Source organism: Rattus norvegicus, chromosome 11 (genome assembly GCF_036323735.1).
Source record: "Rattus norvegicus strain BN/NHsdMcwi chromosome 11, GRCr8, whole genome shotgun sequence".
NCBI classification, from domain to species: Eukaryota; Metazoa; Chordata; class Mammalia; order Rodentia; family Muridae; genus Rattus; species Rattus norvegicus.
The window spans coordinates 85,848,656-85,870,130 of record NC_086029.1 but is presented as its reverse complement, the minus strand read 5'-3'; the positions used below and the strand labels follow the sequence as shown (position 1 = coordinate 85,870,130).

At 40.0% G+C, this 21,475-nt stretch overlaps 1 protein-coding gene across 3 annotated transcripts in view; it reads right to left on the bottom strand.

Annotated features, from left to right (window-relative positions):
* Fgf12 (fibroblast growth factor 12) overlaps window positions 1-21,475 on the bottom strand; it is a 567,597-nt gene that overhangs the window by 199,413 nt on the left and 346,709 nt on the right. For all 3 annotated transcript variants that reach the window (NM_001395084.1, XM_017597854.3, NM_130814.2), the window contains one exon: window positions 16,729-16,839. In NM_001395084.1, coding sequence (NP_001382013.1) covers window positions 16,729-16,839 — 111 coding nt within the window. The remainder of the gene's footprint in view (window positions 1-16,728; window positions 16,840-21,475) is intronic.

Sequence of the window (21,475 nt, the reverse complement as noted above, 5' to 3'; positions counted from 1 at the left end):
TTTCCTCTTTGTCCTATATAGTTCATTGAGTTTTTATGAAGACAAATTAAGAAAATAAAATAGAAAGAAACCAGGCCTAAATTTATCAAGGTAAAACACAAAACATCATTAGCATGTCTGTTGAGTTTGTGTTGGAACAATGTCTTATGCACAGTGTAATGTATCAGCTGTCAATAAAGGGCTGAACAGCCAATAACAAGGCAGGAGAGAATAGGAGGGACTTCTGGGAAGAAATAGGAATTCTGGGAAAGTGTCAGAGGCAGGAGATTTGCCACCAAGATGTGGAGGAAGTCAGATGTAAGAAACTGAGGTAAGGTAAGGTAACATGTCAGATATAGAAGAGTATAAACAGGTTAGTTGAGTAATTAGATAGTTAGGGAATGAGCCTAGCTTAACTTCTAGGCATTAGTTCATAAATAAATAAGCCTCCACATGATTTGGGAACTGGGCAGACCAAAAAGTCAAATGGTTACAAGTTTGTTGTTTTTCTGTCTCTAAATCTGGAACTTGAGGGGTAGGAAGGCCCGATGATTGCCGTATGATGATTTAATTCGGCTTTCTTAAAATACCCCGGGATAGGAAAAGCTTTGGGTTTCACCTTACACAAATGCAAATCCAGGAAGTCCAAACAACATATACTTTAAATAACATCCTACATAAGCGTGTAGAGTCAACACCCTTCAGACTGTGCTGACTCCATGCATCCATTCAGGTACGCTGCTTTAGAAACAACTGACCAAATAATCGCACTAGCTGATCTGACTTATGGAACTGATTATTGGTCTGGGACTTAGAGACTGAGATTTTTCTTCTAAGCCATTGCCTGACAACATAGATTGTGGACTTCCAGCTTGGTGAAAATGAGCAACATGGCGGTCTCTTTTTTTTTAACAACAACAACAACACTAGCAAATATGTACACACGTGAGCACTAAGAGAGGGCCTGCCTTTGATATTTTTAATGAGGAGACTACCATATCATGCTCTCCATGATACTCCAGAGATGTTGGGGAAAAAAACCTGCATAATTAACAAGTCAGTTCAACGTGAGTTTTTTTTCCCCCCTTTAGGATGAAAAATGAAGCACTTCACTATCGATAATGGGAGCAAATGCCTGTCATCACTCTTCCTCAGCAGCCAATTTGTCTTACACAGAAGACGTGTCTCCCAGCCCGTTTGGAGAATTCAATGAACAGCACAGGTTGTCAGTCCACAAGATCAATGGACGAGGTGACGCATCCAAGAATCTTTTCACGCTGTAGAACCTGTACAATTATATCTCCCACAAATCTTTCATTCAATGCTGCAGCCATATTGATATTATTTCCTGTTAGGCTTACTCATTAATGCAGTGTGCACATTCCGGATACAGAGTGGTGGAAAAGACAGGTGTGATCCTTGTTATTGTGGCAGTGAATTTGAAATATTATACTAATATTATGTATTAATTCCATGTGTGTCCTGCGTGTCCATCTTTACAAATGAAGTGTAAAAATAGTTTTCCCAGGAGCATAAAGGCAGTCAACAAATGAGCTGATTTGAAACCTAAATCCTGGGGCTAACACGTGAGACTGTTGTTCTGAAATAAGAGACAAGTTAAACAATTAGAATCCAAGTAGTTATAAAAAAAAATAACAAGAAGAGAAGGCCAATGGTAAGCAAAATTGGAAATGTGAAACAGATATTTCTGGGTACCTGAAATACTCCACCTTTGGAAAGTATAAAGCTTCAGCTCTCATGCACAATTGCTCAGAGAAAGTACAAGACACCTTATTTGACCAAACTAAACACTCTAGAACTAGGCTGTGAACCTCATTAACACAAGTTATCATGCAAAAAGAAATGTCTGCCTCACTCTGAAACTATAAGGAGTGACATGGAAATAAATACAAGGTAATAATTTTTTTCTTTAGAGATTGTGGAATTTAAAAGGATTTAAAAACAAAATATTGATTTCTTTCTTTTATTGTTCTCTAACTAAAAGCTTTGTTCTGACTCCTCTCTACCATAAAAGATGATTAGAATGTTTCCAAAACCTTGGGCTCTGCTCCCCTCCACCTGCAATTACCAGTAACTTTCTGTGACTGTTTCTCACAACAGATATGACAACCACCACCACCCAGCCCAAATGTCTGGAACCTGACTCTGCAACTCTTCCACACACTCTCTTCCCAAACTAGCCAACTCATTTTTCTCCAACATGGCAGGAGCTTTCTCCACCAAGTGATTTCCTGCTTCCTTATCTGAAACTCCATTTTTCTAATCTTAGCTTATGTGTCCTGTTCCTATTCTTCAAGATTCAATTTAAAACTAACCTTGGCTGAGTCCATGGCTTTGGGGAAATCTCTGATCTCTAAAACCTCATGATTTGTCTGATCACCCCATAGTACCAGAAGCCTTTTACATCAAGTTTTATTTTTACACGCAAGTCCAAACGCCTCTACTGCTCTGAGAACCGGAAGGAGTTGTGTGTAATTCTTTCATGTAGCCTATAACCTGAAGGCTGTCAGTCCTCAGTTCCAATGGATGGAAATGGGCTGTCCATATGACAGCCATGTTAGCAGTCAATTACTGGAGGGAGGTGTCTGAATCCAGGCAAAATAAAGGTTGTGGGAATGTAATGGCACCTGTTAGGCACACAAGATGACTTGTTCTACAAACCTGTTGTTTCCAGCTTCATAACCTACTTTGAAAATAAAATATTGTAAAAACTCCAGGAAAGACTATGACAATATCTCTGTACTTCAAGCTACTTAAAACTTTTGGAGGAAGGTGTACAATAAAATAATGCAAATTTGGAATGCAAACCTCAAAAGTGAAGTTGCAAAGATAAGCATAGCTCATTGATTCACACACTGCTGTGTATCACAGCATTCTAGGGAGGTTTCGATAGGCGATGCTGTGGTGGTGGTGGTGATGGTTTTAAATTCTGATGCCTATATCAGTTAAATAAAAAAAAATCTGTGATAGAAAAAATCAATACTCTTCAACTCTACACGTGATTCTCTTGTGACGCAACACTGAAAGTCGAGAGTTAGAATATTTATAAAAGGACAGGAGCTATGTTCTTCTGCACTGGAAACACTGGTATTTCCCTGCCCAAATTATTAATCCTCCAGGACCATGAAGTGATAACTCTAACCTCTAAGGGAAGTGTCCCAGATGGCAGCAAAGTTTCAAATTCCACTGTTTTTATCCACTTTCTCCAAACTAAACCATCCGCTTCTAGAGAAAGTACTTGTAAGACCCGAGAAGCTCAGAAAGCCACCTATCTACAAGTTTGTGCCACAAAGTTAGGTAATGAGTAAACAATTGCTGACACTGGGGAGAGAATACTCTTTAGTGGAGATGCCTACAGAGTGATCAAGGAGCCTCTTGGAAACAGCTTTCATGCAGTACTATCCCTCTGGTGTGGGCTCCTTGGTATTTGAGTCATTCATGCTCCCCAACCCCGCAGGAAACCATTGGCCCATGCTGCTGGGCAATATTCACCAGGAAGGAGACCCTGGGGCTACAGTGTCCACTGGATCAAGGACTCGGGAGGTGAGCTCACTGACTCTCAGCCATAAGCCTATTATTTAATATCTAATAGCCATAGGGTAACTATTTAACTTTCCCCCATGCCTCAATGCACTCATATTCCAAACAGGAAGAGTTACAGTTTCTGTCTGTACATGTTTGTCTGAGGTATACATCTGCAAAATTTGTAAAAATTTTCAAACATGTACTAAACACCTAGAAAATGCTCAGTAAACATTAACTACTATAATAGACATATCCCAAATCTATACCCTAAAAAAAATAGGCTCTTGGGGGTTAGAGGGATGCCATACTGGGAAGAGGCACTTGTTGAAGTCAATCCCTGGAACCCTTGTGGTAGAGAGAGAACTGCCAATTAAAGAGAGGTCCTTGCACCTCTACATGTGCTTCCTAGCACATCCATATTCATGTAAACAAATGTAAAAATATCAATTAGATCATGTTTGGCACATAGCCATTTTATTTTTCCGACCCCCCCCATTGAAAATATATAATATGCCCTTTAAATTTCATGGTAATCTGCTCTGAAATCACAAGTCCGCATGAGTATGCACTTACGATTTGTCCCTATTTCCTGACTATGACTAAGTAATATAACTAATCAGTAACAATAAACTCCACTGCCATGAACTAAGTACAGGGCAGATCCACAGTAATTGCCAAGGTACAGAGAGAGGAACCAGCTAATACCCTGAGAGCAGTCAGCAGGTTTCACATAAATAAATACATACACAACTGTGTAAATAAGATATTCAGGTTATCTGGAAGGGAAAGGAGGTGTTACTTAAAGAAACCCTCAAAGGTGCAAATGCAAAAACAAAAGACCAACAGCTTTACCTTTAGTGATGCCATACACTGAAAGGAACTAGGTCAGGGTGGCATTGATATCAAATTTCCACTCATAGTGTGGACTGAGAAAAACGTGTGGTCTATATGTCTAGTTCCACAAGACAGTAAAACCAGTTTGTTAAATAAATAGTACTAAAGAATGCACATATATATATATATACACACATATGTATTGCACATATATATGTATTACACACACATATATATGTATACACACACACGTGTGTGTGTGTGTGTGTGTGTGTGTGTGTGTGTATGTTCAAAAGGGACTGTTAACCACAGAGATTGAAGTTTAGATTGAAATTTAACTTGAAAAATAAAAAGAGTGAAACACAAAGATTAGAAAGAAGGATATTAAGCACACGGAGCATTGCTGGTTCTAGTGCCCTGATATGGAAGAGAGCTGGTGTGTTGGAGGAACAGTGAGGTCAACTTTAAGAAGACAGAGAACAGTGGGAAGAAGTCCTAAGGCAGGAGTCCTATTAAATCTTACTAGTCAAACTTATGCTTTCTCCTTAGTGCTGTGGGGGAAAATAGTTGAAGAGAACAATGAGTTTGTCTCATATTGACCTCTTGACTAGGTCGCTGACCATGGAAGATGGGTAAGGCAGGAAAGCTTTGATAAGAAGATTAGCTAGGAAAGAACTGGGAAAGTCAAGGACAAGAGCTACCTGCTTTAGCTCCGTGTACTGGTTTAAGGCAGAAGGGAACGTCATCGCCGTTCTTAAACTCAGTACAAAACCTACTGCGCTGCTGTGTCTTACACCTCTGCCTCTTTTGTTTTTACAGTCTTTCAAAGGTTAAGAATAGTCATTGTCAACTTACAGACTTTAAAAGTTTCCATTTTCAATCATGTCTTTCACAAACACATCATTTTACAGAGAAGGGAAGGTTAACGATTCAGCAGAGGAAAAGCCAAGTGATCTGACCCCCGGTTCAAGCTGCCATGTCTTTCAATGGATGGTGCAGAGCAGGTGTAAGCAGTTCTTTACGGTTTGAACTCGGTTATTTAAAAAAGAAAACACCACTGAAGGAAGGCCACAGCTATCCTGGACTTGCAGGTCTTCAGGACTCAAGCGAGAGGAGAGGGGATAAGGAAAAGTAGATGTGTCCTTGGCTGAAATCCGTTCTGTTGAACTGTTTCCACTTGAAGTAAGTCAATGAAAACAAGCACAGGTGCCCCTGAGGTCTGGGAGCTTGGAACACCTTTAGCTGCTTGCTAGAAGAGCAAATAAGAAAGTGGTACTCGAACATGAGAACGCAGATCCAGCTAGCCCTTGAACATAATGAGATCTGTACAGCTACAAATGTATGCACAGGGTTCTTGCCAGCAGCAGAGTGAAGTAAGGTGTTTCTGACCGGGAGCAGCTGCTGAGCATGCGTGGAGGCAGCCTACCACAGCTAGAGTGTAGGGGCTGAGACATTCTGCGGTGATTAGGGTGAGTCATCAGGGGCATTTCGTTACTTAAATGTTGCTCTGACGAAACACCTTGACAAAAGCAATTTAAGGAAGAAACAGCTCTCTCTGATGCCCAACTTAAGGGTCCATCATGACAGGGAACTCAAAGCAGCCAGAGCTTACAGAAGCTGGTCATATCACATGCATAATCAGGAAGTGGTGAGGGCTGAACGCAAGCTACTGCTCAGTTTCCTTCTTCCATTTACAGTCTAAGAGCTCAGCCAGGGGAATGGTGCCACCCACAGTGGATGGGTCATCTTACCTCAATTAACATAATGAAGATAATTCCCCAACTGCATGGCCAGAGGCCCATCTCCTGGATAATTCTAGATCCTTTCAAGTGGATGATACTAAACATCCTACTAGGTAAATGAGATGAATGATTTTCCAAGAAAACAGAATTAGTGTATGAAAACTCAAAAGCATAAAACTATGTAGTATTTTCGTTTTCTTACACTACTAAGTCCTTTGTTATTTCTCAAAATTATGTTTGATTACATATCTGTCTAGAATTGAGCTGGAAGATATGCATTTCTACAAAGTTCCCACATGACAATGATGATCCACATTTTCTGAATTATTAGAGTATTATTCCATACCCTCCTGTGTAGACACTTCAAAGTGTTTCATGTAACAGCAGCCACTATGAAGAATTCTAATTGGGCTAAATAGCCACTATCTATGAGCTGCTTATAATCACCCCCCAAAACAAGCAAACAAAAGAGGCTCTCTAGCCCTAATGACAAGATAACAATAACAGATTGACTTATTAAGAACCACTGTGTTCTTGGGAGATAGTTTGGAGGTTCTAGCAGGGGAGCTACTCATATATCCTTGACCAGTCAGCTTAAGGAGAGACGCACATGGAGCAGTGAATGAAGAAGGGGACACTGCCTAGCCAGTCAGATCAGCCGAATAACCCTGGTGATCAATGCGGTGACAGAAGTCACAGCAAGGGGTTTGCAACCTAATAGGAAGAACAACAATATCCCAAAACTCCCAGAGACTAAACCACCAACCAAAGAGTATACAGGGGCTACTCATGGTTCCAACTGGATATGTAGAAGAGGATGGCCTTATCTGGCCTTACTGGGAAAGGAGTCTCTTGGTCCTGTGAATGCTCTGTGACCCGGAATAGAGGAATGCTAGGCAGCTGAGGCTGGAGTGGGTAGGCGAGTGGGGGAGCACCCTCATAGAGGCAGCGGGAAGGAGGAGGGGATAGGGGACTTCTGGAAGGAAATATGGGAAGGAGGATAACATTTGAAATGTAAATAAATAAAATAACCAATAATTTAAAAAAAACCACTGTGTTCTAGGTATTGTATAAAACACTTTTCATATGGCATTGAATTGATGTAAAATTCCGGAGATCTAAGTACTAGTATATTCTCATTTCATGAACAGATGAATTAAATACATAGAAAAAGTTAAATAACTGGCCCCAGAGTGCACACAGTCATGTTAAGCCTCAGATCCTGGGTGGAAATTCCAGCCCTATGTCATACAGGGGTCTTTACACACATCTTGACAAGACAAACTGATGACTTTCTGTCTACTTACAGTCTACTTCTCAGAGAAAAGGGAGGGAAGTGATAAAAAAATTACTTAGCATACATTTATTTCTGCACCAAAAGGAAAGAAAAGAGCATCAAGACTTTATGAGATTATTTACCCCTCTCATCTTGTACAAGTGAGCTCCTGTAAATGGGAGAGAGTTTACATGACTAACTCAAGGCCAAATAGCAGTTACCTCATGGAGCTAGGAAAAGACTAAAAGCAACTCAGTCCTCATCAGTTTTTAGAGATCCAATTGGTTAAATAGTTTTTAAAATATTCTAAACCAATGTATCCACCTATTAATAATACACTTATAAACAAGAGCACCATTTCACTGGTTCATGTTTTGCTTTCCTAAACAAATAGTTTCCTTGGGGCAAGAGTTTCCCCATCCAAAAACAAAAATATTCTATCAAGAATAAAGTGACAGACCCAGGTTAAAGGAGCCAGGGGAATATGTAAGGATATACATGAGGGCCTAAACAATTCAAAGGAATATACGGGTCTTGCTCTAGCTTTCCAAAAATACTGTATTGAGGCAATGTCATTCACAACAAAAATATGTATTTTTACAAACACCAGAACTAGCCTCTTAATCTCCAAATCAGATTGCAAAGATTTTTTTTCCTTTCTAAAAACAACAACAACAACAACAAAAAATAATCCAATGAAATCCGTGAATTTGCGAGCTAAGGGTCACAGCTGATTGTGCTACAAAGAAGAAACAGCCACGGAAGAGCGACAGCCTTGCACGTGCCTCAGCGGCACTAGCGGGATAAAAGCTTGCTTGGGAATACCCGCGAGGATAATGCACCCACTTATTTCTCTTTCGACTTAACCTACAGGTACAATTTCACAAAGAATAAAGACCTAGTCCTCAAATACAGATGGCTTTGGAAAACAAAGTTAGACGTGCCATAGCTTCTCTCTGTCAAGAGCTGCAGCAAATGTGCTCCAGCAGGTGACTGAGGAAGGTCTGGGCCAAAAGGCCCATCATTAGGGAGAGTGAATGTCTTTATGGCTTTGGAGGCATCTGTAACAAGATACATAAGATTCCCTTGACAGTTTTCCCCGGAGCAACCATTTGGTTCATGTTTCTGTTCATAGTTGAGCAGGATGAGCTCCTGCTGGCTTTGGCTATGTCTACACGCTTGTGACTAGCGGTATCAAAACATCATATGCTTGGTATTGTATAGAAAACATAACCATGACTAACATTTTACATTTACAATTAGATTTCTAAAATATCAGATATAGGCCATTCTGAGACATGTTTCTTTACACTAAGATGATCCCAACGAAGTTAAAATTTTATAAGACCTAAAAACTATAATTGATTTTGACTGACAGGGATATGAAATATTAAAAGCAGAATTAAGGAATGCAAGTGAATTATGTGTTAGCTGTAAAAAGGAAAAAAACCTGAAATATGCATTATTAAAACAAACAAAAGAACTGATTTTTCAGTCTAGTAATGAATAGGGGTCATGTGCATGAATGTGAGTGTGTATGCCTGTGAGTGTGTGTATGTGTGTGTGTCTGTGTGTGTGTATGCATCCGTGTGTGTATGCATCTGTTTGTATGCATGTGTATATGAGTTTTTATGCATGTGTATATGCGTGTTTGTGTGAACATGTATGCACATGTGTGTCTTTGTATGCATGTAGGTGAGTATGTATGCATCTATGTATGGGTGCATGTATGTATGAGTTTGTATGCATGTGTCTATGCATGTGTGTGAGTGTGGATGAATGTGTGTATGCATGTGTATGTATGCATGTGTGTGAGTGTGTGTGTTTCTAAGGACTGAACCCAGGGCCTCCAACATGTTAATCAACTGCTTGAAGATCTCCCCCTCCTTCAGCTCTCTTTGATTTTATGTTTGTAAACAGGGTTTCACCGAATTGCCCAGGTCGAGCTTAAACATAGTAGCTCAGACGAGCCTTAGAACTGTGATTCCTCTGCTTCATCCGTCCTAGTTTAGGCCTTTGTTGCTAAGCTTAGCAGGAATGAGTAGGTTAAAAAAATAGGAAAGAAAGAGAATACAACCATGTTTGAAGTAGAATAGGAAAGACAAAAATGTCCAAAGACAAAATGAGCAAAAACATGTACAATACAAATAACAAAAATCATACTTTGTAGATTTAATTCATATAAAATATGAATGATAAATGTCTGTTCCATAGAATAGCATAAAGAGATGTAACACAAGGGTTATATAACACGTAAGGAAGTATTCAACTTAACTCATGACAGAAATTAATGTTCTTATATTTAAAAAGTGGTCACAATTCATAGACACACAGTTTTGGCCGAGGCCTCACTATGTAGCCGCAGTTAGTTATGTAAGGCAGGCCAGCATCACAGATGTGTGCAGATGCTCTTACTTCCCATTTGTATACAGGTTCTGAGGATGAAAACAGATCCTCGGGCTTTCAAAGCTAGTGTTTTACCCACTGAGACAATTCTGTTTCGTTTTGATTGAGACAGGATTTCTCCAGGTAGTCCTGACCGTCCTAGAACTAGCTCTGTAGACCAGGCTGGCTTTGAACTCACAGAAATCTACCTGCCCTTGCCTCCCAAATGCTGGGCTTAAAAGCATGTGCCACCACCACCTGCCAGGGTGAGCCACTTCTTTACCCTACAAATCAGGTATCTAAACCATTCCAATGAAATGTGTAGTAATATGATAAAAAAATTTGTCAAATACAACGTTCTGAATTTTAAAAGATGATAAGGTAGTGAGGAAAAGCCAGAGAGAACATAGCAAAATAAAATACCAATATTGTGGCCAGTCAGAGGAAGATGGGCCGCAAAGAACATCTCTTGAATGGTGCCAATGCCTTTTCTTCAAGGAATACCAGAAACACATTCATGTGGGGTTTAATGTCTATAGAGCAAGCACCATGACAGAACTTCAGAGTCTGACCAAGAAGACTGAAGGAAAAACAGACTGGAGTTTGTTTGTGGTAAGTGATTTGGGAAGGGCTGGGAGAACTGGATTTCTCCCAACCTGGATGCTCTAAAGTGGGGGAGGGGGGAACGAGAGTGACTCTATTGTTATCTTAACAAGTCCTACCTAGAAGGCTTTGCTTGATAAAAACAGCAGCGACTGACCAGAGGGGGAGGGGAGGGGATGGGGGCTTATGGACAGGAAACCGGGAAAGGGAATAACATTTGAAATTAAGTAAAAAAAAATATATATATATATATATATAAATTTTTAAATTAAAAAAAAAAAGAACTGAAAAGTGGCAATTCTCTCATTTCTACTACAACCTTGCTTTCTCCGTGGTCAGCCATGAGTCCTGGGTGAGTTTGGTTTTATCTTCAATGACCTACCCAGGGCCTTTGCATGATTGTACCTGTGGAATGGTTTACATCCCACCTGCAGCCATGCAGCAAGGCTGTCTAGATACAGGGCTAGCCCTGCTGTTCCTGGCACATTTTGGAAGTTCCTCACCTGCAAATGCTCCTCTGCCTTTATAATTTTGCCTCCACACTGGTATTTCCTTCCCACAGTCATGCTGGAAAGAAAGGGCTGAAGGAGATCCCAGAAGCCTTGCTCCAAGACTATTTTGAGTTCTTGCTTCTCCCTGCCACACCGAAAGGCTTTCCATCACCCTCTCCCCTCTCTTCAGGCGGGTAAAGCATGGACCCCGCTCAGCAGGCTTATAATGACATCAACTTAGCATGCTGCCCACCCCACACTCTGAGGGCTTTTCGTGTGTTTTTCAGCAAAAAACGAGAACAATGCATCTGGTTACAATATCATCATTATTTTCTTTCCAGCATTTTAACCTCTTCATATTCATCTACTATGATGAACAGAACAGAATAAAGGGCTTTTAAATTCTATGTAAAATATTCCTATTAATACCCTCCAAGCTGCAATTGTCTCTCTTTTTTTGTAGCAGTGTTCTAACACAGCCCTTCATTTTCGTTATCATTACATTTGTAGCGATTCTTATCTGCTACTGCAGAAAAAAAAACATTTGCTTTGTACTCAATTATATATAATTAGTCTTTTCTCCATGAACAAAAGAGCAGGTGCCAATCAGTTCTCTGAAGATGCATTGGTAAAGTGGGTTTGGACCTAATGATTTCTGTGAACCAAACAAAACATTTCTGGCAGATGCTAATAGTAACAAGATTTTTTTCAAATAATCAACTGGCTTTACTCCCCACCCACACAGAGTGAAGAAAGAAAAGGCATGTTAACAACTTAAGAGCTTATCTTTTTTATTAATAACTATGAGTGCAATTTAAATATCTCTCAGGTACTATTTAGCCTTAAGCTCCACTTATGAAAAAGATATAAAATTATTATTTCATTTGACATTTCATTTTATTAAAATATATGGAAAGAGGTCAGGAGAAAGTGCATTAGTTGAAAAGGTGAAATCTATATAAACAGTATAACCCAGTAAGAGTACTATAAGGGTGCCTATTTTTCTGGTTTTGATAATTGCTCTGCTGTTACATGAAACTTTGCTATTAGAGAAAGCTCGATGACTCCATAGGTGCTTGCTACACTAATTTTTCTAAAGTCTAAAATTATTTTGAAAAACAAAGGTGGAGCTCAGTGGCTAAAAAAAAAAAATCTGGCTGCTCTTCCAGGAGACATGTATTCTATCTGCAGGACCCAGCTATCTGTAACGCCAGTCCCAGGGATTCACCATCTTCTTCTGGCTTCTGGGGACACAGACATACATGTAGGCAAAGCACTCATACATGTGAAACAATAGAATAAAAATTTAAAGACATACAAGGTATACCTTAGTGGAAGAAGTATTGAGCCGACCACTGGAAAAAACTGTTTACAAAGAGACCATCAACTATCCACCCACCCATCCATCCATCCATCCATCCATCCATCCATCCATCCTTCCGTCCATCTGTCTGTCCATCCATCCATCCATCCAGCCAGCCAGCCAGCCAGCTATCCACCTACCCAGGCACCCACACATCCATTCATCCACCCACCCAACTGCCCACACATTCATCCACCAATCCATCCATCTACCCAGGTCCCAGTGAATGTCTATTATGCCTAACAGACCAATGTAAATAAATAAAGGAGTAGGCTTTGGTATATGAGACAAAAATAATTAAATAACAACATATATGCCACATAACCATGGAACTTAAGATTAGGAATAAAATGGATGCTGTTTGCATCAGAAATAACCCCCACAGACTCATGTGTTTAAGGCAAGATCCACATCTTAGCGTCATGGAGCACCTTTAATACACACGTGACTTAGATCAAATATAACACCTGTAAAAGCCTATTTATTAACCATAATAAGATTGATAACAGAATGTAAATGACAATGCTCTCACTTTTAAAAAGTTTAAGGCATGTCAAACAACATGAAAAGTGGTTTAAGCATACAGTCAAACAGGCCAAAAACCTACAGTATGTCAGTGAGCTTTCACATGCTGTTCTGGATGGAGGAGTGGGCTGCACCCTCTCACCCCGGTGAGGGGGAAGAGAACAAATAAGACAGTTGAAGAGTGTGAACAGCCTGTCCTTGAGAACAGCTAGAAGGTGAACCATCTCTACTAGATGGTGAAATTGTTTAATCCCATGATGTAAAAACGTCCTGCAGCGGCTAAGGGAAACTGGAGTTCAGTCTTGGACAATTCATCCATGGAATGAAAAATCAAGAAGCTGCGTTGACTGTCTCGACATCCTGGTTCCTGTGGGACGTTGTGACTCCTGAGTTGATGGTGCTATGCCTACATGTTGCTATTTGTTACTCCCTGTCCTTTTTGGGTTTTATTTTTAATTTTTACTACTGAAAAGTTCATACAGGCACACTATATATGCCTAAACTCATATAGTATGATATTTCAAACTCCCCTACCACTCCTGCATCTCCATTGTATAAAATATATTCTGCTCAACGTTTTCTTTTTCCCTTTCATTTGGAAGCCCCACCTACAGGGACCCTCTGCTCTGTCAGAAACTTACCCTCCCTAGAACCTTAATTGGTTACCTCTGTGGAGCCTTCCTGGTTGATTTCTGCTTGGTGATTTCCTGCCATTTTGCTACCTATATGTCTGTCTGTCTATCTATTTATCACTTGCTACTTATTCTTTTGTTTTGGCTTGCTATACACCAAATTAGCTTGCTCATTCAAAACCCAATGTATGGCTACAGTAGACCATTTTAAATAAGCGAAGTCAAATTGGGAGACATTATTATGCCCGATAATCAAGGAAAGTGGAATTTATTCTTGAATAAATGGTTGAAGTATATTGAATTTTTAAATTGACTTTTATACTGATATCCAAATAAATTTATAGTAATTTTTAGATTTTGCTCGCCTAAATTGTCTCTTTTTCTGTGCCTTTTGTTATTAGCCATCCCATTCGTTTCCATCTCAAATGATATCTCCCTTCAACATTACATCTCAACAATTCCTCCCATCCCACATCTGCCTTCTCCTCCCTCCCTTTTTCCTTTATAAGGGTGTTCCCCCACCCACCCTGTCCTGCCCCACCACTCCAGCATCACCCTACACTGGGGCACCAAACTTCCACAGGACTAAGGGCCTCCCCTCCAATTGATATCAGACAAGGCTATTCTCTGCTACATATGTATCTGGAGCCATGGTTCCTTCACAGTACGCTCCTTGGTTAGGGGTCTAGTCCCTAGGAACTATATTAATCTATTGAAACGTATGTACCATAGGTCATCTTAACTTAAAAACAATGGTGTGGATTTGTGAGTTTAAACCATTTCTATAAGCATTTGATAGAACATATAATAATCAGTTATCCTCAATGTGAGCAATGCAAATGTATCAGGCATTTTGGTGATACATGTTTTTATTGTAAACCTGAATTATGTGTGTGTACATGTATGTGTGTAAATAGATAGATAGATAGATAGATAGATAGATAGATAGATAGATAGGCAGGCAGGCGGGCAGGTAGATAGATGATAGGCAGGCAGATAGACAGACAGACATGGATTCAGGCATATAATATACCTAGCCTCAGAGTAGATCACTTTCAATTATTTTTCTAGCAACATTGAAGGAGGATCTGCATGACTGCATGCTTGGATCCCACACTCTTTTCTACCCTCTCTCCTCTGGGTGGTAAGTGTTACACAACTGTCTGCCTTCATGCAGCATCCTGTAGATCATGGAGTGGCCATTTGGCTTGCCTAGAAATTGAGTCTTTTTTCATCCACTTGTAAATTTTCCATTTAAGTAATTTTAATTTTTGACACTGTCTTACTTGTATACAATGAATTATCCCTCTACTGTTTTCTCTTCTCTCCAGCCCAATCCTTCTAATCCCCTTTTTCTTCCCAACTAGTCGCCCTCCTACTTCCCTGTTACTCTCGTGTGCCTCTCTGTGGTCACATACGCCGAGTTTACCATAGCCATGGCCCGTGCAGAAGACAGTGTTTTAAGGTCATGCAGAAGACAGTATTTTAAGGTCACCTCTTTTTCCAAAGTGACCCCAGGGTAGGTGATATAAATGATTCTGTTTTCCATTTTAAGAATGTTCTTTGGGGGCTGGAGAGATGGCTCAGTGGTTAAGAGCACCGACTGCTCTTCCAGAGGTCCTGAGTTCAACTCCCAGCAACCACATGGTGGCTCACAACCATCTGTAATGGGATCTGATGCCCTCTTCTGGTGTGTCTGAAGACAGCGACAGTGTACTCATATACTAAATAAATAAATAAATAAATAAATAAATAAATAAATAAATAAATAATAAAAAAAGAAGAATATTCTTTGGATGGTGCTGGCATCAGATGCTGCTGCCATTGTCCTCTCTAGTCACCTCCTCTGAAAGGTGATGTCTAGAAGTAGCACGTAATTAACCTGAGTGTCACAGCTATGCACTTCCCTGCCTCCATTGTCAGTATGGCGCCCCAGTCAGGCATTGCAGTACAGATGTAATAGATGACAGTCAGATTCAGGGGGCATGGGCTCTTATTCTTCTCGCCTGAATTGAAAACTTAAACCACTTAGAAAATTCATTCACAGAAGTACAAATTAACAGTGCAGACCACAATAAAGTAATCAACTCCTTTGCCAAGAACGGAGAGAAAAGTGGGATGAGATGCTTCCTAATGAGTTTCTTTCTTTATTGTAATTCATATTTTGTAGCATACGGTATTAAGTAAACAAAGGAAATTCAAAAGGGGTGGACAGGAACGTCTCCGTGCTTTAAGGATTTCTGAATCTTGCCTCAAATGTTATTGTTAATTTAAGATTACAGCACTATAAAATATCTTATTTCCTAAATTACCTATTGAAGTGTGAGAAATTCTCAGTCTGAATCACAAACCATTGGATGGATATTTAATAGGCATACACCACATGTCTCTGATTATTTTCTTTCTCTTTTGAGGAAAAGTCTCATGTGGCCAGTATTAACAATCAACTCCTGACCTTCCTGCCTTTTCTCTCTAAAGCTCAGTTATACTCATGCACCAGGTCCATTCACTATATGTCTAAGACTACATACCAAGTAATAAACATAGACAAAATTATCAAAACAATATGGCAACCTGCCCAACTTTGGAAATCTAGGGTTTTAGCCTGAGGCACCTCTATGATTGTGGAGACGCTGGAAATTATGAGAGCTAGTATTCTCACCTCTGAAGCATTTGTTATGTTTCCAAAAATACAAACACAATCTCTTGTGTTTTGATGAACTATATTTGCTTTTGAACTTGTCAACTGCTTAACAGTTATTTCTGGGGAGATTTTAAAATAATATTTAATATTTGTAACTGTTTTTAAAGTCCATATTCGATCTACCAGTCTGTTTTTCTAACATATATATATGTATATATATATGTGTGTGTGTGTATATATGTGTGTGTGTGTGTGTGTGTGTGTGTGTAGCCTATGTGTTCAGTGTTTGTCTGTAGTGTTCAATGTTTGCCTGTAGAAGTAATGTTTTCCACCAAAAACTAGGGCTCTAAGAATTATATCTTGTTTATCCCTTGGGTCTAAGATTTAAATACCACCTTGTATTGGAATATCTGTATTACTTCTATGAGCATTTAATCAACCCGACAAGAGATAGTCCAGTGAGAAAGCATTCTCATCTAATGACTGCTGGACATCTTTCAAGGCTCATACCTTCTCATTGAATGCAGAGCTTCCCTGATAGAGTGCTTTTATTTTATTTTTTCTGTAGTGTATACAAGAGTAAAGCTGCAAGAAGGATAAAGGGGGAAAGCCTAGCTCACTAATCATCAAATAGTCCAAGAAGCAGTATGTCAGTGTTGGGTCACGCATTCTATTTGCAGTGTATTGCAAGTAGCTGGCGTTCCTTACTGTAGTCGCTGTTTTCGTCCTTGGTCCCATCAATGGTACCATCTGGATGCATCTGCAGGAAATATCCCTGCTGGCTGAATAACCTTGTCACAATCCCTTTCAGCTGGGGTTCTGCAAGACAAGATGAAATAATTATTTGCTTTTTTTTATTTTGTTTATAAAAGTACACACTTGCAAGTTGTTAAATACATTCTGTAACTAAATGCGTAACTGCCTGTGTCATAAATATTGAAATCAGCTTTTGGAAGGGGGTCATTTTAGTGTAATAGCTGTGCTTTTCTCCTTCCTAGAGGCAGATCCATGATACTTTGAAACAACACTTCACATGTAAGTAAATATTAAAGCTAATTATAGTAAGAAATGTAGACATGTTAAAAGTGAATTACCATCCCTATTCCACATATGGTATCTTCCTGCAAAATGCCACCCCCAAGTTTATGGTTATATCCAGCATCACTGAAAAGGAAAAAATAGCATCATAACCCTAAGGTGCCTGGTGTCATAATTGGGGCCTTGGAGACTTTCATTTCTACTGGATGCTCAGGCACCTGTCAGAAGCTCTTAGTTTTTGAAAAATTCTGATCAAGTTCAACCAGAAAGATCTACAAGTAAAAGAAAAACTGTGAGGGGATGAGATGTTCAGTTACTAACCCTTTATCACAGATAGGCCAGCCAAACTCACTTTGCCAATACAAAGCAAAACAAAACAAACAAACGAGAACTGCATCATAACCATTTCCTTTAAAAAACACATAAATGGTCCTTGTTTTTTAAGATTTTATACAATTAAACCATGAAAATCCTTTGTCTAGCACATGCATAGTTCTATACACCAGCTAATGTAAATATTTACAGCTTTCCTATTGTGGTGGTCCCTATAGCAATGAGCTGCTTTCTATGGGTTCACCATCTTTACATCTCTAGTGCTGGATGGAAATTATCTTAGGATATTTACAGCTCTAATTATTTCATAAAACATACATATAGTGGATTGGTCTGAGGCTAATTATATTGTAATGCTAAATATTGGCCCCTAAGGCCTGATTTACCCAATAGAGGAAAAGAGTTCACACATAGATCCACATGATGCTATGTGACCTTTTCCCCCAAATTATTTCTGATTGGGGAATAAAGAAGCCTACAACCTATAGGTGCACATTGAGTTAGGCTGGGTTTGGTGTTTCTAGCATTGGGGTCACAGGAGAGGAGAGAAGCCACGATGGGAAATGAATCTTAAAATAATGACCATGTGGGTTGGCTAATTGGAGTTAAGAACAGCCCGATGAAACATGGCAAATCATATAGTTGGGAATTTTGGAGGGAAAATAGACATACTGCAAAGAGGATAAATAATGGTCCTGCTCTAGTGCTGTTTAAAGCTTATTAAAAATTAAAGATCATGTGTGTCTTTTACCTGAGAACTGAATAATTGAAGGCAAAATAGAAGGTCCAGATGGAGGTTAAACATAACCACAATACATAAGAGAAAAAGGAGATTGCTGTCTCTGCGGTATAAACTGAGGCAAATGAAAGAAACCATATAATTGTTTAGAAAAGGATGGTGTCTGTGGAAGGACAACCACCGAACTGATGCCTATCAGCCCCAGACTTTGTGTTTATTCAATCAATGGTAGCTAACGACTGACTCCCCCCCCCCTTCTGTGAATATACCAGACAAACTGAACACTTCACTGATGTTTAGTTCTAACAGGAGTCCAGTATGTGACTTGATGGTCATAATTGAAAACACAGGGTAATGTGTGTGGTGCCAAGGTATCCTAAGGAACAAAAGAGATACAAAGAAAATCAGAAATGAGCAACAAGGGGTAAATACAGAACTGAATTTGAACCCAGGCATTCTGGGTAATACCAATCTATCCTCTTGAGTTAAATTAAATGCTTTTAATTTGTAGATCTCAATTTCCTTATCAATACAAGCTGGAAGTTAAAGTGGGCCTTGGGTCCCTTCCATAATTTGCTTCTTGTCATAGTAAAGTGACAGAATTTGTCCTCAATGTTTATTTTATCCTCCATGGATCCACTGAACCCTACATGCGAAGGCTATGTTAGAGAAAAACACAGCTACATAACAAAGGATTGCGCCCATCTGTGATGAGGCTGCATGGCTGGAAAAGGGCTTCTGTTATGGCCAACTCAACTCTAGGTCTGAACGGGTGCATGAGACCCATCTGAGAGCCCAGCTTTCCAGGGGTCTCGAACAAACAATGTATTGTCTGGGTCTCAAGTTTCTGATCCGGATAAAGAAAAGAATTACTCAGACTGTGACCCCAGAGGATGTCAAATGGATAACTCTGTGGCAGTATGAACGAGAGAACCCCATAAGCCTACAAATCCTAATTAACGTGTAAAGTTTCAACTTTGAAAACCAAGGAAGCCACAGGGGTGAAGACGGCACTCTGAGAGTAGACTCCAGGCCTCTTGGGTCTGTTCTGGTGAAATACTGACTGAACTTGGGAAGGTTCACATAAACGGCAGGCTGAGAACAGACAGAAAGAAAATGACAGAAGGAAAGGGACAGTAGTCCCTCGATCCATGTCTTTCTGATAAGCTTAAGGTCACTTTTCCAAGTCTGGGCTTCCTTGGTAATGAGATGCACGGCGGTTTTCTCATTAAAGCCTGCAAATTATTGTTTGTTTTCTTCATGCTCCTCTTTGTGCATCTGCAATTAAACACCGCTTTTGCCATGGTGACGTTATCCCCCTGTTGGGACTCTGGGAGTTCAGGTTGGTAACTCTTGTTCAGAATAATGAGCACCAGACCTTTACACCACCTCCCTGTGCCAAGAGCTGGGAGGACTCAGACATGGATCTGAGCTTTAATTACATGATGATCTAGAAACACAAATGTCCTGCACCACAGAGATTTCACAGGAGACCAGCACATCTACTGGGGATGCCCAAAGCCTATCACAGGCCATTGCAGGCTGTGCAGACCACCTGTAAAGCAGTGCCCCATTCTGTTCCCTCAATCCCTACTATCCCTTCTAGGCTCCAACCAAAAGTAGCCCCTTCAGAAAGGGGTCAGTGTAAGTGAGGGACTTGTGTTAGGCAGAAGCTATCTTACTATATTTGACAAAAAAAAAATACTAAATACTTAAGTACACATTTCAGCATACAAAGCATCCTGTGCATGTTTATAAACATTCCTTTGTCAGTCTCTGCTCAGAAACCTAAGGGATGGGGGTGGGGGTTGCCTACGCTATCTCTCAGGGAGCACCTAGCCTAATGCATGAAACATACATTGCAGGAATGTCGGTGGGGGGATACTAAATGAAGGAAGCAATGTGCCATGATGATCCCTGAAGCAAGGACTAACTCTGTCTATGATAGGCATATATACCGCTGTCACTTGAGGAATGAATAGGCTGTTCTCCCTAGAGTATTATGTGTTCATGTGTATAGGAATGCATGCACATGCATGTGTACATGTGTTCCTATATATGTGTGTGAGAGAGGGTGGAATGATAGATAGATAGATAGATAGATAGATAGATAGATAGATAGATAGATAGATAGATAGATGACAGACAGATATATGCTAGATAAATAGCTATATAGATGATAGGTAAATAGATGATAGATAGATAGATAGATAGATAGATAGATAGATAGATAGATAGATAGATAGATGACAGGCAGATATATGCTAGATAAATAGCTATATAGATGATAGGTAAATAGATGATAGATAGATAGATAGATAGATAGATAGATAGATAGATAGATAGATAGATAGATAGAGAGACAGACAGACAGACAGACAGACAGACAGACAGACATGGGGTAGGCCAAAGGACAACTTCAACCCAGACACCACCTGCCTTCATCTTTTCTTGAAACAGAGACTCTTACAGGCCTGGAAGTGCTAATTAATCTACGCTGGCCAGCAATGAGCTCCAGAAATCCTCCTGTATCCCCCTCTCCAGTGCTAAGGTTTTGAGTGCAGGCTACCAAGCTTAGTGTTCTTTACTTGAACTCTGGGGCTAAGCCATCTCCACAGCCTATGAGTAGACTTTTCATCAGGAAAAAAACAAAATCAAAACAAAACAGAAAAAGAAACCAAAACCAAAACCAAAACCAAATACAAACAGCGGCATTCCAATCAGAAAACACAGCAGGCCAACTCAGCCGATGATACGGATAGAACATAGACTGTAGGTTCTCAAACGCTGGCATGCAAGTGAGAGTGTTATGGATCGAGAGTACATTCAATGGAATAGTGAGATTTAGGAAGTCATCGAAATAAATTGTATTGAGTTCTTCACAGTTTAAACAACTTTGAGACTGAGAAGTATGTTATTCTATTTTCTTTTCTGTTTTTTCAAGAAGCGGGCGGCTGCATTCTCTAACGGCAGCAGAGGAGTTTGTCTGCTGCCTTTTGTACTCCAGAGTGGAAGCGGCAATACCGCTAGCATTTCACTCAAATCCATTTCCTCCTTTTCCTGGGCACCCAGCTCGACCATATGTCCTAGCCTGCCTCGCAATTAGCTTGGCAGATGAGAGCGTGTCATATGGATGTAAGTGGAAGTGATGTGTGCCATTTCCAGGCCATGGCTTTCAAAGGCAAACATTCTCCGCCACACACACTCTCTCTCTCTCTGGATTAAGATGGCTAAGCCCTAGGGGGATGCTGGAGCAGCGACGGAATGGAAGAAAGTTGGGCTCTGAATAGCCAATAGAGAAAATAAAATAGCTATCGGACACAGCCTGCTTGGACAATGGGGTAA